At 39.3% G+C, this 18482-nt stretch overlaps 1 protein-coding gene across 1 annotated transcript in view; it reads right to left on the minus strand.

The window, feature by feature from the left end:
* Positions 1 to 18478, minus strand: part of RANBP17 (RAN binding protein 17) — a gene marked incomplete at its 5' end in the record, with an annotated part of 152996 nt that extends 134518 nt beyond the window's left edge. The window contains 11 exons of the mRNA XM_021410843.1: positions 128 to 300; positions 1279 to 1425; positions 1687 to 1806; positions 2260 to 2333; positions 4328 to 4493; positions 6831 to 6935; positions 7403 to 7468; positions 12032 to 12198; positions 13175 to 13265; positions 15036 to 15182; positions 18380 to 18478. Of these exons, the coding sequence (XP_021266518.1) occupies positions 128 to 300; positions 1279 to 1425; positions 1687 to 1806; positions 2260 to 2333; positions 4328 to 4493; positions 6831 to 6935; positions 7403 to 7468; positions 12032 to 12198; positions 13175 to 13265; positions 15036 to 15182; positions 18380 to 18478 (1355 nt within the window). The remainder of the gene's footprint in view (positions 1 to 127; positions 301 to 1278; positions 1426 to 1686; positions 1807 to 2259; positions 2334 to 4327; positions 4494 to 6830; positions 6936 to 7402; positions 7469 to 12031; positions 12199 to 13174; positions 13266 to 15035; positions 15183 to 18379) is intronic.

An 18482-nucleotide genomic window follows, 5' to 3' on the forward strand; every position in this document is an offset into this window, starting at 1 on the left:
TCAAGTTAAGATATTGACATGGTAATCAGAACCAGAGTTTTAAACATAACCAAAATGCAATACACCGATACAACTGAAAATTAAACATCCTATATTACAGTTCAAAAAGTTGCAATTACAAGTTTACCTTACTATTACAGGAACACATTCCAGTCTGGAAGTAATATAAGCTTTTGTTATCTCCGGTGCATATGTATCTAAGAGGTGGGGCTCTGCCGTTTTCACAAAAGGTACAGATGCTACCATTCTTTGCCACAAAGTTAGCAAATAGTGAACACTATTTGGAGCAAACTCCCAGTGCTATAAGAAAACAAAACATACTTCCGTTAAAGCACCCCAGCATGAAATTTTAGTTGTGAAATACAATGCTTTTATCTTGAGCAGTTTTATTCACTCACTTCACTACTGAAGGACCCAGTCAGAACTGAGATGTTATGGAACACACTATAGACCACATTCACAGATACTGCAGTGTGGCACTTGTAGACACTGTGGCCTACAAGAGGAGTATCCAGCTCCTGGACATTATCTTCAACTGCTATTCTGAAGACCAGAGTAAGTTTCCAAAGGAAACAGCAGAATAACAATCACAGTATTACTAAAACAGCGTGCACACCCAGTAAAATCTGTAAGAGTTTTAAACAGTGTGAGAACCCTGATGCTGTCTTTCATGATCAGGTCTTTCTTCCATGTCTTTCTCAGGTAAGCATGGACCCCTCACAAATTTAGACATTATTTCATCCAGCTTCTGAATCCAACTTAGAAGCTCAGCATATAGGCAACTGCACATATACATGCACGCATTTATTAAGGCATGTCTACAAGGATTTAGAGACACAAAGATGCAAAAGCAGAGCTTCAGGAATCTAGTCAGTGTAGGCACTGAATTCAAACGTGAGCACAGGTTTAAGCACTTTAGAGCTGGACAGAGGGTCTGGTTTGCTTTTTTTTTTTTTTTTTTTTTTTTAAGGGTAGGGACTAGAGCTGGAGGATTAATGTCTAGGTCCTACTTCAGTCATCCATTTCTCCTTTAAATGTAGTCCCATTACAAAACTCTGTAGGAATAACGGGAACCAGCTGCAGAGATTTTAGAAATTACATCCCTGATAATTTATTTCTACGTGATTTTAGAAGTTACACTGCTAATAACGTATTTCTGTGCCAAGTCAAGCCTCACCACATCCTCATAAAACACCTACATCAACAAAGCGAATCAGGATTGATCTCTTTGTCTTCCAAGAGTTGAACAAAACAAAGAAATTCAGTTTATGTTCTTACCTGTAGGCTAGTAATAGTAAAATTTGCTATGAGCTGGATAACTTCTGGGTAATCTTTCACTACTGCTAGTTCTCCTAGTTGATAGTTTGTCTTCAGCCGAGCCAAAAACCGACAGAATTCATGGTAATTACTGGGATCAGATAAACGCTAAATTCAAAGAAGCAAATTTTTAAAAGTTAAACAGTTTAATCTAGTAGAAATTTTATGAGCGCTGTGGCTGATCAGGTGACAATTTCATTTGCACAGCATTTCTGCTTTATTTTGAATAGTAAATCAAAGCAAACAGATAGCTAGCTGGAAGTGGTTTTGATAGGTTCAGTAAATTAATGACAAATGTGACTGGAAAAACAAATCCACAGCTGTTTCAGCATTTCAAATAAATAGAATCAAAAACAGAAAGACAGATACCTGTGGATTTTCCAGTATTTGTTTCACTCCTTTGATTAGATTACCAAGATACTTGGCACGTTCTGGATTGCTGAATAAAGATCTCCTTGTAGAAGCAAACTGAACTAAGCAGGAAAGTGCCTAAAGAATAAAATAAATGTAAGAAAAAATATATACATATTCAGAATAATATTCTCTTATTCCATAAATCAATTGAATCTACTGTGTCTGTAGTACATTCAATACCTGAAGATTATTTTTTCAGCAATGTCTGTAAGATCATTGTACGCAATTATGGCTCAGTTTTAAAATTCTCTTTTACAATAGGTTACAACTTCATCAAAATAATTAGGTGGATGCTTTCTACATGGCTGAGTCGTGTTGAAATTCGAGGGGTCTGAACACTTTGAAATTTAGAAATGAAAACTAAGGCCAAAGTTCAAAGACATTGTGACTGGGCAGTCAGTAGCTGGGGGACTCATAATATGTTAATGCACAGAATGAAACAGTATCATCTGAACAAAGTATAAATGTAAAAAAAACTATATATATATTTATTGTCATTATTTTAGTGTAAATCACTGTGTCACTTACTAACTGAGACAACGCTGGTGGAAGGGAATGATACAAATCAAAAAACAGGTCCAAGGTCTCTGGCTCCAAGAAGACTGAAGAAAAAGAGAAGTTGGTTTTATCATTTTCTGACAGCGATAATTAAGTATCCTTAACAGAATCATCTCTGTCATTCACAAAAACATTAAGAGTGAGATACTATTCATTGCACAATATTACATGAATCACCATTCTCTCTGTACTGCATCTGTTCTATAGCTCAAAGAATACTCCCCTGAAACTGCACATTATGCAATACACTCTCAGTTGCCTGCAGAATGCTGTTCTGTAATAGATGTAGGTAACTGATTTCTTTGGATTCCTACAGTGGTACACTACAACAGGCACCTGACAGTAAGGATTAGTTTGGGGTATATGTAAGCAAAGGCAAGTCTTCAACTAAAGATCCAGAGACTACCATAGAGTCTGCAAGCATGCATTTTGGTAGCCTCCCACAGAAAACAGGACTTCAAAGACTGAATTACCAAGTTACCATGGAAGCACATCATGCAAACTACAGCACTACTCCCTCCCACGAAGAAGTAAAAACAGTGTGGAAAAAAGTTCACTGATAATTCATCATTAAGTAATCCCACAAATGATATAACATTTGAAAGTTGCTCTGTTTATAAGCACTATTTTTCTATGGGCAAAAAATAAAAGTTAATATCCTTGCACGCTATTTGCATTGAATGAGGAAAAGGGAGATCCTTCAATGTAAAATTTAAAGTATCTAAACTAAAATCTTGGAAAAATCTCTTAGTAAATTACAGTCACTTGAACAAATTCAGCCTTTCATCAGTATTTCTGTGCTTGCCACACATATCCAATATGCCTCATGCTGTGATAAAAGCCTACAGTACATTAAGTTAAAAGGAAAGGAAACTGATGAAGAATAATACGGTTGAAATCAAAAGCAGCATCAAACGCCTCAGTGCCATGTTATACAAGTAGGGCAGCAAAGATGGGGAAAGGCTGGAGGACAAGATGCAGGAAGAGTGGCTGAGCTCCCTTGTTCTTTCAGCCCAGAGCAGGCTGAGGGCAGCCCTCATGGTGGCTGCAGCTCCTCATAGGATGCACAGGGCAGCGCTGAGCTCTGCCCTCTGGTGAAAGCAACAGGACCCCAGGGAACGGCATGGAGCTGCACTGGGGGAGGGTCAGGTGGGGGTTAGGGAAAGGGTCTGCACCAGAGGGCGGTGGGCATGGAACAGGCTGCCCAGGGCAGTGGGCACAGCCCTGAGCTGCTGGAGCTCAAGAAGCATCTGGACACCACTCTCAGCCATAGGATGTGGGTGATCCTGCATGGAACCAGGAGTTGGACTTTATGACCCCTGCGGGTCCCTTTCCAACTCAGCATAGCCTGTGGTTCTAAGTAAGCCACATTTAAACCTCCAATCTTGGTTAAGGGAGACAGTGTAGAAGCTTTTGTTACAAGTAAAGCAGACTTCCAAGCAGGTTAATTTGCCAAGAAGAAAGACAAATTAGCCTACAAAGAGCTCCCTGTTGCTACTGCTAAACTGCCTTCATTACCCAAGGTAATGAGCTAGCTTGGATGTATTTATATTGTAGCGCCACCTGCACTGTGCAAGTTCATGAAGTCAAAGCTTTAGTCTAAGAGCCAGAATGTAATGCTTCTGCTCCCTTCATTAACAACTTCATATTCTAGTGCAAACAAGGCCAACTTAATACATAAAAATAAATCATACGATTTTCTCATCAGGAAGAAGAAATAAAGTAGACATGCTACAAGGGCTGTACCTCTTCAAGGCGTTCCTATCTCAGGGATGCGAACAGTGCTCAGCGTCTAGTTAGAGTAATTTGATTTATACCTATGTTATAGACCACATTCATTATTTCTGTCTGTAAAAGTAATAATATGAAAAGAGTGACAGAAATAGCAGAAGACATTTCCTAACAACTCACCAGCAAAAAAAAAACCTCTACTACACATAGAAAGATTCTCTATCTGCAAGTACTGGGACAAAAGATGTTACACAATCCAGCGGGTGCAGAATGCTTCAGACTACTAACAGTTAGGATCCTTTCTTACTTGTTCTCCAGCTTGCTGGAATCTGCACAGTGCATAGGTCATCTGCAGATTCATCAGCTGAATTTCCAATGAAATCAAAATTAAGACAGTTTAGTACAAGCTTCAGAAGATGCATTGCTAGACTTTGTTGCTGCTGATCCTGAATGGTTAAAGGCTTTGCCAAAAGCTACGGAGAAAAAAAAACATCTTGTCAGGCCACCTGCATAAAACATGTTTTAAAAACAGTTTTGAAAAGGAAACTTCAAACTTCACAGCAAAAGAACACATACTCAGAGATTAAAAAAAAAGAATCCTTCAAATATATGACATGTAGTCACCCTTAAAGACAAGAGGAAAAATTATTATTATCACCTGAGATACATCATTCACGTCAAGCTAAAGCTTTAAGCCTCATAAATAATTTTTAAAAGCCCAGTGAAATAACAATAGAAAGTACTTACAGATAAAAACAGGGCATGTCAGTAATAAAGCCTGTTAAAATACAGTTAATGTTCACTGCAAAAATTAAACTGTAAGGTTTCATGCTTCATGGTTACTCCAGACCAGCGTGGAGTATTTTTCATATACATCACATAGAAAAGAATTATCACCAACTGGCTATTTTTCAGTTCAATGCCTACGATTGTCCAGCCTGCTAAACAACATGAGTTCACTTAATATACTCAGACTACTCTTTTGGTATGTCTAGAAAAGCCTCACACTAATATAACAATAAAAGAAACAGTCTGTAATCTGAACTCAGCTATTTACAATATCTGTATAAATACAGCTGTCTGTGTTGCATTATATTTGCACTGCTACTGCGTCTGTAACGTCAAAATAACAAGTCATTTGCTAAGCAAAACAAGCTCTTGGGATCTGGAAATCTACACTGAACTCATGGTAAGAACACATTTTCATTTAATTTTTTATAATTGCAGTAAGAAATAACTTTTTATCTTTAAGAAAGCTACTGCTTCAGAATTACAAGCACAATATAAAGGCATTGAAAACAAACCTCAGATTCATTAGTCATTCATGTAGTTCTTGAACATTGTAAGGAAAATACACACATTTGGTTTAAAAGCCAGTACAATCAACGCAACAACTTTTTATCTAGTTCATCTGCTTCTTATTTAGATTCCAAGTCTCATCTCTCAAGCTGATCAACGAAACAGATACCAGGAATGGAAATTAACCGTCATTAGATGCCTCATTAACTCTGTAACAACTATTGCATGAAATCAGTATTGACAATAAATTAACTTGGCTTTGGTATCAGCCATTTTGCTACCAGTCCTCTCCTAACTTCTACACTCTCACATGCAATTAATTGCCATTATTATGAGTGTATTTTTCAGTGCACGACAGATACCGATAAATAGTTCTAAAATCAGCTTCCTCTACTAAGGCTGGCATTATAGAGACACCAATTATAATTTTCATACACTTCTGTCCAAATACTGTGTGTGATGTCACTGTGACAAACCTCTTAACATGTGAGAGACTACAGAAACACCTGCAGACCAGCTGAACTTGAAGGAAGCTAGGAAGTTCTCACAAACACATTTACTGTTCCCATGTGTAGTAGGGTTTTTACTATATCCAAGAAGATTGCACATTCTTGCAAAAATAACTAATTCCTCTTTTAAGTGACATGTGATTTCTCCATTAACATGCAGTTCCAGTACCTTTTTTAAACATCCTGTGTAAATTAGCAGAGCACTGTCTCTTTAGAAGTAAGGACTTAAACATTATTTCACTGTTAAACGTATTAAAAAAAATTGCCTGTCATCTCAGTACTGGTAGCTGATCACGTGCGCCTTATAAACCCACTGCAAACAGGAGGGAAAATGCACTAGTCTGCCTACAAACAAACTGTGAAAGAAATTTAAACCAAGACAATTTATCTTGCTTCTTACAGCAGTACCTTAATCAGTTGCCCGAGCCTTGAGTATCTTACCTTTTACTAAAAAGTGCCCATTACCATTATCTACTGGCATACCATGATGGCACCCGTGTTTAAATTCTTAGCATAAAATCCTGTGTCCAAATGTCAACACCTAATTCACTTGATTCTCAGCAAAACTGCATGAACCAGCACTCCCAAAGGAGTTAAAGAACTGCATTTGAGTAACATTTAAAAACGAGCTCCTCTCCAAAAGCACTGAGTTGACCGGGCTTAAGTAGAACGGTTCCTCATGGTGCCATGGTGTAATGGAATTACATTAAGGAAAACACTAACAAGGAACAAAGGGAAAACATTCAATCATCATTCAGAATTTAGATAGTTCACCCTTTGTGCCAAAGTGTAAAGGGAGACAAGGAGGTGAGAAACACAGAACAAGTGAGACATGGAGCAAAGGGAGAGAGAAGAAGGGAGACGGACATTTTTGTCTTTGAACACTTTTTGGTCTTGAGCTTAATTGGGCCTCGCATAATCCCCTGGTTAAGAAAATATTAGCGATTCATGTTGGGACAATTATGATGTTAGGAACTTAAGTTGAATTCTAAAGAGCCTCACCTCTTTTAAAAGAGAGCACGCAAGCATCAGTATGTCCTTTAAAGAGGTGTCACGGAACGAGGTAGCTATTTTACGATGTTTTGCTGAAGGTCTTGCATAATCAACCTAGGAGAAGTTACAACATGATCAACAACGCTCCCTTCTTTTCTAAAACTAGACTGTGTGTACCTGGCAGGTTAATTATTTTACACTTAAAAAGAAAAATTATAGTTCAGCAATAAATACCGATCTTCACAACTTCCTGAAGTGCCTCTTTTTTTTTCTTTTAACCCTTCAGGGTTGTCAAAGCACTTCTCCGGGTCAAGATAGAAAAGGAGAATCAATAGCACAAATATAACCAGAAGAGTCGATTATTCAATTTTCTTTATTAGTTCTACATATAGCACACATCTGCTACAAGTGCAGTGGATTTCTGGCCTCTTGACATGTTTTGGTAGAGGGAGAAAGGGGAGATACTCAGGTTATAGCTAAGTCATATTTCTCCTACCATTTTTATGAAAGGCAGATGCATTTGACGTGCTGCTTCATCAGCAATACATACACCCCTGGCACAAGGAAAGAAACATGCTTACTAGATTCATTTCCTGAGTCAGTTCTGAGAGAATCATTACTCCTATTATACAATGGTCCACAGTGCCCTACAGAAAAAAAAACAACAACAAAAAGATATGATTGCTCAAACTTCACTGGTTATATTTAACATTTTTCATCATTTCTAGAGTCAGTAGTAATTATTAGTTTAAGATATGCCAAGTTGTTTGGAGGGCTTTCACACATATCTCTATCACATTAATAGAACTAGACATTCAACCCCCCTAAGCAGCTCTGGAAAAAACATATCACCTAAGAACTGTATGATAACAGAAACCTGCCTGGAAAGAGTTTAATCAACTGCAATCAAGAAACTCACTGTTACACATTTTCTAAAGGTTTGTTCAGTCTTCCAGAACTGACACAGCAAGCTGCATGAAACTCAAACCATCAAAAAAATTAAGCCATGCATGGATGAAAAAATCTCAGAGCAATCTTAGAAAATGAATACAGTTATGAAATGGTATTTATCCAAAAGCTCATTCACTTCTCTCCACAGTAGTCTACAAAGCATTGCTTTGAATTTAATGATATATTCCATCTCCAGGAACATGTGCAGAAAGCCAGGCAGCAGGTATCAAATACTTGCACCTGCACGTGTGATCTAACCAGTAAGTTCCTTAAAACGTTTTGAATTCACAGTGACCGGAATTTGCATTTAGTTGTCTTAGCTGAGATACTACAAAGCATTCATTATTATTAAACAAATAAATCTGTTTTCAATTCAATTCAATTACAATTAGGCCTTACCATTGTCTCAATGGGAAGACCTACGTCTACTTTCAAAAGTGAAGTCTGCAGCTTCAGTATCCTTGGTATCCAAAATTCATTTTGTCACAACCAAACTCATCATCTTGGCAACTCTGAAGAACAACTGAAGTTCAGCTAATGGACAACCTCACTACGTGCTTTTCACCAGCCTATCTTTTCACCAACATCTATTTTGTATTATCGCTTATGCCAAAAGAAATCAAAAGTAAGAAGTTCAGAGAGCTCTCAGCCAAAATTTCATCTGTTGCTCTGCCTTCAATAAGAATAAGCACCTTATAATTTGAAGGCTCGAGTCTCTTTAACATTTTCTATGAACGTTCCTTGGATCACACAAACCTACACAATGGGAAAACGCAAACTCTCCTTTTCACTGCTGTGGAAAGCTGTGCAATGAACTATGGGGAAACTGAGAAGAGAATTACAGACCTACCTGCTATTATCCTTTTTTAGATATTAAATCACATTCAAATTCTGGATGAACTTCAGTCTGCAAATGCATATGTATTTGAAGCTACCATTGTTTAGGGATTTTTTTTTAATATAAATTTAATTTGCCAGTAGATATACGGCTTAATTTCCTTTGCTACAGGAATTCTTAATTTAACTACAGAAATCTCTTAAGCAGCTAAATTTTGTATTTAAATCTCCATCTTTAATGAACTACACACTGAAGAGTCATACTGCAATCATTTTAATAATAAATGCAAAATCCAATTACAGTACATTCATAAAAATTACTGCAAAATGGTGGAGTACTATACTTGAGTTTGTTTTTAATAAACAAGATATTGCATCTTAACTTTTATTAGACATTCCCAATGTAACTTAGAAACTACATTAATTCGAAGCGTACTATGAACAAACTCAGACTGAAAAACAAATATGACAGACTTAGTGGCAAGAAATTAACTGTAACTTCCTATTTGCTTGCTGAGTTGCCAAGATCACTGACACAAACATACATAACAGATCATTTCAGAAGTAAATCTCCAAACATCTCAAAGTCTCCATATTTTGAGAAATAGGTATCAGAAAATAAGCGTTAGGTTTAACACCTACACAGACATTCAAAAAGATTGATCAGAAATAACTTCTAAAACAAATTCGTTATTCCCCCAAAAACTTATTAAGGATAGTTTCATATCCATTAAACGTATCAAATCAGACTGGTTAATAAGCCATGACATGCCATCACTACTGCTGAACTTATTTCCCAGAACACGCTGTATATCCCGTATCTTTAGCTACTGCTGTATCTGACAGTACTTTCTCTAAATTTGAGGTGTAAATTTGCTTAGTGAACAGTCCAAAGTGGATGACTATGCTCTGATTTTGCAAGAAATTCTTTCAAATGCAGTACATATAAAGTATACACTTACATAAAGTTCACTTCTCTACCAACACAGTGGGAGAAGAGGAAACAACATGGAAGAAAATGCAAAACAAAACCATTCCTGCCTCATTCAACTACTGTAGAGGGAAGATTAGTTACCTTTCCTCCCCAAATTCACCATATTGCTTTCTAAAATGTATAACTTTTGTGATATGTTAAATACATACACTAAAACAGGCAAAGCAACAGCTACGAAAAAAACTCTGATTGCCGACTGCCCATATAACAAAGTGCCTTGCAGATTTGCACTCTGCCATTGTATCTTTATGAAGTTACCAAGGAAAGCTTGTGTAAACCAAGGTAGAATCATAGAATCATAGATCATAGAATCATAGAATCAGCTAGGTTGGAAAAGACCTACAAGATCATCCAGTCCAACCATCCACCTACCACCAATAACCCCACTAAACCATGTCTCCCAACGCTACATCTAAACGTTTCTTGAACACCTCCAGGGACGGTGACTCAACCACCTCCCTGGGCAGCCCGTTCCAGCACCTGACCACTCTTTCAGAAAAGTAGTATTTCCTAATGTCCAGCCTAAATCTCCCCTGGCGCAACTTGAGGCCATTCCCCCTCGTCCTGTCTCTAGTTACAAGAGAGAAGAGGCAGACCCCCAGCTCACTACAACCTCCCTTCAGGTAGTTATAGAGAGCAATGAGGTCTCCCCTGAGCCTCCTCTTCTCCAGACTGAACAATCCCAGCTCCCTCAGCTGCTCCTCATAAGGCCTGTGCTCCAGACCCCTCAACAGCTTCGTCACCCTCCTCTGAACACGCTCCAGGGCCTCAATGTCTTTCTTGCAGTGAGGGGCCCAAAAGTTGACACAGAACTCGAGGTGCGGCCTCACCAGGGCTGAGTACAGAGGGACAATGACTTCCCTACTCCTACTGGCAACACTATTTCTGATCCAAGCCAGGATGCCATTGGCCTTCTTGGCCACCTGGGCACACTGCTGGCTCATGCTCAGCTGAGCATTGACCAACACCCCCAGGTCCGTTTCCTCCACACAACCTTCCAGCCACTCTGCCCCAAGCCTGTAGCACTGCCTGGGGTTGTTTCAGTCAAAGTGCAGGACGCGGCACTTGGTCTTGTTGAACCTTATCCCATTGGCTTCAGCGCAGAGATCCAGCCTGTCCAGATCTCTCTGTAGGGCCTCTCTACCCCCAGGCAGATCAACACTTCCTGCCAGCTTAGTGTCATCTGCAAACTTACTGAGGGTGCTCTCAATGCCCTCATCCAGGTCATCAATAAAGATATTGAAGAGGACAGGGCCTAGCACCAACACCTGGGGAACACCACTCGCAACCAGTCGCCAGCTGGATTTAACTCCATTCACCACCACTCTCTGGGCCCGGCCCTCCAGCCAGCTCCTTACCCAGCGAAGGGTGTACCTGTCCAAGCCACAGGCTGCCAGCTTCTCTAGAAGAATACTGTGGGAGACAGTGTCCAAGGCTTTGCTGAAGTCTAGGTAGACCACATCAACAGCCTTTCCCTCATCCACCAGGTGGGTCACTGGATCATAGAAGATCAGGTTGGTCAAGCAGGACCTGCCCTTCACAAACCCATGCTGCCTGGGCCTGATCCCCTGGTTGTCCAACAAATGCCGTGTGATCTCCCTCAGCACAATCTGCTCCATAACCCTCCCTGGCTCCAAGGTCAGGCTGACAGGTCTGTAGTTCCTCAGATCCTCCTTACAACCCTTCTTGTAGATGGGAGTCACACTGGTAAGTCTCCAGTCTTCTGGGACCTCTCCAGTTGACCAGGAATCCTGACAGTTGATGGAAAGCAGCTCGGCTATCTCCTCCGCCAGCTCCCTCAGTACTCTTGGATGGATCTCGGCCGGCCCCATGGACTTGAAGCTAAAAACTACTAAGGTGCAGGTAAAGTCCCACTGCTCACACAGAAATCCAACAAAAATAATAACAATAAGCACTCCAACAAGTAGTTAAAATATGTATCTTTTTGACTAATACTCCATGACAGCAACAACATTTGAACTAGTTCAAGAACTGAACAGTTTGGAACAGCTGAGGTTAATGGCTGAAACATCTGACAGTCTTACTCTTCAGAGGGTGCAGAAGCAGTGCTTCCTAGCCACGTAACTGGAGCTGACACCATGCCAGAAATGTAACTCCACCATAGTTTTTTAAAAAAAGACGACATTAAATAGAACGGATCAATAACAAGGGCTGATGTTTAAAGTCACGCTATGAAAAAGTGTTTTGGAAATCAGTCAATCAATAAATAACAACATGACAGCACTATGAATACTGTGTGACATCAATAACTACACAAACGTATCAAAGCCACCCCCTTCTTCATTGTAGGGCAATCTTCTGTATTAAGTAGTTCTCTGCACAGTTTTTCCACTCAAAACAACCTAGTGACATGTCAATGACTTAAAATGAAGCAATCTCAACATAAATGTGCATGATTGTTTCCTACCTGCAAAAACTTTTTTACATCAGCAGTAATGTCTCTGAAGACAAGCTGGTCTTTCAGTACCTCAAACCATCCTAATTTCGTGATTTTAGCAATGACTTGAACAAGCGCTTGCATGACAAAAGGAGCCAGTTTGGGTTGAGAAGCTACGTAGTTCAGAAGATAATTTCCTGTAAATAGACAACAGTCTATTAATTCAAGGAATGCTGTCAGGTATAACACTACTTTTTCATTATGGTCTTATATTTGGGGCACTGATTATTGCAATATGAAACAGCAACTGTCATAACCAGCTCAATATATACAAAAGTTTTCTCAGACCAGATACCCTACCCTCAATTCAATCTAGAGTATTCCTTTGAGCAACACACGCACATTTCAGCTACAGACACTTCTAATTACCAAGAAGTTACAAAAGATGATTAAAAAAAATATGCAGTTAAAGTTGATGAAAGTCAATTGGTACCTGAAAGAGCACAGAAAATTTGTATTAGAAGTGGATTCTCTGCCATGCGTTTCAAAGTACTGCTGTTCACAGAACTGATCTAACAGTGCACATCTGCTAAAACGCCGCATGCTTCCCATGCAAAGCCTTGCAGTGTTCAACATCTAACTCATAGTTGCTCACTCTTTTAGGATATGGTAATGACATTAAGGTAGGTCCCTTAAAAGTACAGAAAATTGTAGGATCCTAATGTGTGCCCTGGCGTGCCCTTCACAAACATTAACACAGGTCTTAAGAGCTGAGCATGAAGGATGTTGCCTGTAAGTGACTCGTGGGTACGCTAGCAATACCTGCAAGTTTTATCCTTTACATACATGAACTAAATTGTTTTATTATCTTGTGGGATAAAGACAAAGCAGGCCCTCAAAACTGAACTTTAAAAAAAATAAAAGTGAGAAATAATCTTATTTTAATTCTGAAACTCAGAAATACTGTATGTAAACTACTTGCAGAGAAATGATGAAAGAACTTGTAATAACCTTTCAGTTCTTACACTCACAGTGACCACTTTACAAACAAGTTTGGTAAATGCAGAGACCTAGAGAAAAAGAAGAAACAGACTTCCCACTGAATGGTTACTGTGATAACGAAGTTTTAGATCAAATTAATATACGGAAATGTGAACCACAAACGTTACTTACGGATGTCAATCCTTTGTTCAATAGGCAATGGAGATGCCCTGCATACAAGCCTAGACAGGCATGTTGCTGCTAGAACTCGAGCATAGGATGTCTACAGAAACATATAAAAATATGCAATTTAAAAGTAGGATAATTAAAGGCACAGTCAGTAAGTCACATTCAGTGGTTATCAGGTTTTTGCTTTAAGCAGACCAAAAATTTATAAAATCTATCTTAGTAATATCTTTGCTTCATTATAAACAGCCATAAAACAAATGAAACAATATCAGAAGTGGAATCCTAAAAATATTATTCCTTTTGATGAAAATCTAAAAGTAATTTTATTATTCAGTGGAGTTCTTTTAGTTTTGAAATGTGTACTTTTAAATCACTTGATTTAGAACCATGAGACAATGACCACTGCTTCAGCTCTGCATCAAAGCTAAGTCTTCTTTTTCTTTTTTGAAGTACAACACCTTTAGAATTGGAGAATTTCTAAACCACAGTAGTAAGTTCTCTTCCTCTATTAAAAGACTTGAAACTACAGATGTGGCTAATAGCTCAAGGCACTAGACAATTCCATGAAATTATAATTTCTTCAACATAAATTTTAAATGTTACAAACTACTGAGTAAAGCTACGTAAATTTAAAAAAAATACATTTAGAGTCTGTTCAGCAATGTAGTCTGACTTCAAACATAACCACAATAGACATTTCTTTACTTACATGTAATTCAATACCTAAAGTTGTTAGACTTAAGTTGTTTAAGTTGCTTAAGTTAATTACATTTCACATGAAAAGCGGAAATAAGCATGTGAATACTGTATATAAACTGGGTAGCTGTTGGGGACTATAGAGTTTCTCCCATGCTGGCCTGCAGCATCCAGACCAGGAATCCAGAAGGCGTAGCGGAGCGCTACTTCATGCTGAGTTTGCTTCACAAGGAATTACACCCAGGTGTCAGGCACAGCTTTGCTGTTCTTGTTCTGCTGCCCAGCTCACAAGAGCAATCAATCAATCCAGAGCTCAACCACTGACCCAAACCGGATTCCTCAGAAACAATTTTTACTGTACACATTAATTAAAGGATCAGGCACAATACACCCCCGACAAATGTAAATATTTAAATACTTTCTACAATGAATTCTGTAGACGTAACAGGGTTTTTAACAACTAAATCACATCACGGCTGAATAAACTACTTAAGCATGTGCTAGCCTAATGGGTTTGGTTGGTTCTTACGAAGTATCATCCAATTATTATATAGTATTATATCTCAATACTCAGAGTGTCTTGAAGGATGTCTCTGAATTACCTGGAAAACAGTGAGAGCAATACTGAACTCAGCTTGCACTATCCAATGAGAATCAACTCCTTTATTGCTTTACTCAGATTTAATCTTGAAGTTAAACATCAAAAATAAAACTGAGTAATGAGAAAAGAATGGTTTAAGCTGATAGATAAACAATTTAAAGACTTTTTTTTTTTTTTAAGTCCAATTTTTCTTCATCGTAGCTGACAGCTGGGAACAAGAGTAGGTGCTGTTTAACTCTACCAGGTTATACCACACCGGGTACGCATGGCTCTACAGATTACACGGACCCTGATTACAATCTTTACAAGTTAAGGAAACTGAAAGCTAGATGCTTTTCCCTTTTGTCCATGTCATCTCCAATGCAATGTATCGTCAGTCTTACAAAGATCACCTCCAAAAGCCAAATTTGCTAAAACAGTTTACAAAACAAAATATGTATTAAAAAAAAGAAAGGGGAAAGCACAATGTCTATTGTACTTACATGTTAATGGCCCGTGACTGGAAAACCTACATGATTTCTACCAGCACAGTTACATTTATGGATAACACATCTTTCAGATACTTACTGTTCCTTGTTCTAATAGAAGCTGGCATTGGCTAAGACATTCTGGGCTATTAATAAGCTCCAAGAGTACCTTCTCAGCTTGCATTCGCTGTGCTAGATCAGTTCCTTCATACAGGTGGTTACATAGTACTTCCAGTTCTGCCAGACTCTGTTAGGAAAAAAACCACAACTGAACTTCTATGGAGACTTTTCACCCACAAAAGATTCCTCTGAAAGTTTACAAAACTAGACACATAGCACTAATTTGAACTGTTATCTCTGCTAAGCTTTCTAGTTGACCCACATTTGAATTACAAAAAAATAAAAGGCTTTCTGTGCCAACAAACCAAGAAGAGCACTGAAAATTAAGCTTCAGTATCTTATTCTCTGTGCTACCAAAATATGGTTCCAATTGTTTGTTATTCTGACTCTTATGTTAAACAAACAACAAAAAAAAAAAAGAAAAGAAGAAAAGATGGAGAATAGTAAACAGTTTAAAAAGTTTTAATTCAGGACAATTCAGAAGCTATAGTAGAAACAGAAGAGCTAAAATTCCTCTCCACGCTGAACCTGAAAAGAATGCTTTGGTAAGGATAGAGGGGGGAAAAAAAACAAAAAACTTTCCCCTGACAAGTACACAATTCACATCTACTAGAGACAGTCTCAAAGGTGGAATGAACCCTTTGACCATGTTTTGGAAACTGCTACTCAAACAGAAACATGAGTATCTATCAATTTTCCAAAGCCTATGGAACTCTCATCAAGATCTGGCCATGTTATTAAAAGGTAGGTGTTAAATATTTCATTATTTGAGCGTGGCCTAGAAAGAGCTGGAAAAAAGAACACCAATGAGCATTATGCAGTATTTGACTGGCCTCATTTAAAAGTCTGAACTCAAATCCTCTTCGCTAGTCCTTCCAAAAATACGTTTCATACTTGAAATAAAAGATCTGATTTAGCACAATCCAGTATTTTTTAATTTAGCTGTGCATTATGTATCATTATGTACATACACAGTTCTCGGTTTTAATGAGTCTTTTCTGAATTTTACTAATAACTTTGTAAGAGTCCCTGCTTTTCAGTTGAAAAAGTAGTCATGTACTTATTCTTTGAAGAAATTCTAAGAAATAGCACATTTGCTTCTGGAACGAACAGACCAAATAAATACACCTAAGACTGAATTCAACAGAGATGTCCTTCGTTTGTTTGTTTGTTTTTCTTTCCCCTGAATTTTGGGGAGAGTAGATGAAAAATAAAGAGCAGGTAATAATCCCAGATTTGCAATTTTAAATGAAGCAAGATTCATTTCAATTAAAGTGAAAATTAAGACTCATATTATGCAAGGATTCATATTAAGAAAAATATAATACTACACAGACAAAAAACCCAAATGCATTACAGGACTAAAACATGGGAATACAGATACATAGTGAACTCAGTTTTCAGGCATAAATTCAATGCATCCTTCCAAAACGGAACAATTCCAACAGAACTTGAGATGTATGATTATCACGTCATTACAAGTAGAAGGTAAAGACTCTACACACTTCATCTGAACTGTGACTTTCAGATGTGGACAAATATAACTTAGCAACAAGTTCAGGGGAAGTCCAATAGAAAACTGGGATATAAGCCTAACCATCAGCATATGAAGTTGTATTAAAATAGTCAACCATTCTTACAAGCTCATAAAGCAATAATTTATACAAGAAGAACTCAGAGAGGATTCCAAAAACATATATACTTTAATGTACTCTCTCATGCTACACTGAAATCTAGGCCAAGGGTATTAACTTCTTATTGATGTGTTAAAACTGCAAAGCATCACACTTTGTTGTCAAAGGACAGTGAAGGAAACTAACTTTTATTTTTTTAAAGCAAGCTTGAACAAGAACTAGATAATGATTTTGAATGAAAAGTTGCTTGTTGGAAATTGAGAGAGATGATCTTCAATGCTTTGAAATGCTCTATATGGATAACCTGGTCTCGAGAAGATGTTACAATAACATTCCTCATGGGTAAGGTAGAGGTACAGCCAGAAACTGCTTAGAACTTTGACTGTCAAGGAACTTGTTAGGGGTTCTCTGGGTTACCCTTGATGTGTGACACCAAGCAAATGTGTCAGTTCTCCTTGACTCAGATAGTGAAAACAACAAAGACGATATGAATCAAGCAAATACAACAATTTCATGTATGATGGAAATTCAACTGAGAAATGGAGACATTATTCAACTTCACTAAGAAAAAAAACCTAGAGAAACCAATGGCAAGTCGAGACAGTGCCAAAAAGTCTACACTAGCTCTATAAACTACGCCCATATTTTCTTCAAGGAAACAGAAAACTGACACCGTCCCTTTCTGATTGTGACAAAAAACACATGAAATTGCTGCTTCCCAGCACCACCATTACTCAAATTCTTATCAACAGCTGAAAGATGTCCCTAAGAAAACAGTAATGGCATCATCGAAGAGCATCTAGGAGTGCAATGCTGACTGCTTAACATGGGTCAGAAGCAGACTGCCACAAGAAGCGGCACTTCTGATCACAAAGTGTAACATTTTCCAAGAAAGAGATCCAAATCCTAATGAGAATAGTGAGATGTTAATATCCTTCTGGCCATCACGCTTTTGTAGAATGCAAGAACTAGCTAAATAAAATTAACCAGACGCCTCAGGCCGCACCTCCCGCTCTCAGGAGCCCCTGGCAGCTCTCCTAGTGCCCTGCGAGAGCCAAGGGCCAGAAGCACCAGGGGCCTGGCTCCACAGCAACCGGGTGGGCCGGCAGCCAAGGAGCCCAGCAAACTGGCGGCAAACCAGGCAGGTTCCCGATTAAAGTTCTGCTGACACTGACAAATTCCCCCAGACATTTTGATTTTCCAACCGAAAAACATTCTGTGAGAAAGTTCCCCCGGTTCCACAGGAGAGCAGCACTGCTGAGATGCGCTTGTCAAACACGGCCGCGATGCGGGGATGGCAGCTTCCCTCACGCTCCTTATTGCACAGAGCAGGAGGTGCCCGAGCACCTAACCCAACGCCTAAGATGGCTCCCTGGTCCTGATGCTCCGAAAGCCCACCGCTCCCGACCCAGGCCGCCGCACAGCTCTGAAGGAATGCCCAACACCTCGGAAAGAGCCTTGTGAGGCCTTATTCCCCCCGCATTGTGCGAGACATCGCTATCTCCAAGCCGGTGCTGACGTTCCCCTCAGACGCGTCCCGGGCAGGGGCTGTCCGCGGCGTTCGGAGCAGAAGTTCCGCGCGGTGCCCACCGGTGCCCTCAGGAAGAAGCGCAGGTGCTGCCGGCTCACACGGGCGGAGCGGCACGCCGGGCGCGCACACACTGACACGACGGGGAGTAGGAACACCCACCCGTGGCTGTGCTGCCCTGGAGGCAGCAGCACGGCACCTGCCCCGGGCGTTCGCACACGGCTGCTCCCGCTTCCACTGCGCGGCCGCCGCCTCCCGACACCGA

The sequence above is a fragment of the Numida meleagris genome, chromosome 12 (genome assembly GCF_002078875.1).
Source record: "Numida meleagris isolate 19003 breed g44 Domestic line chromosome 12, NumMel1.0, whole genome shotgun sequence".
NCBI classification, from domain to species: domain Eukaryota; kingdom Metazoa; phylum Chordata; class Aves; order Galliformes; family Numididae; genus Numida; species Numida meleagris.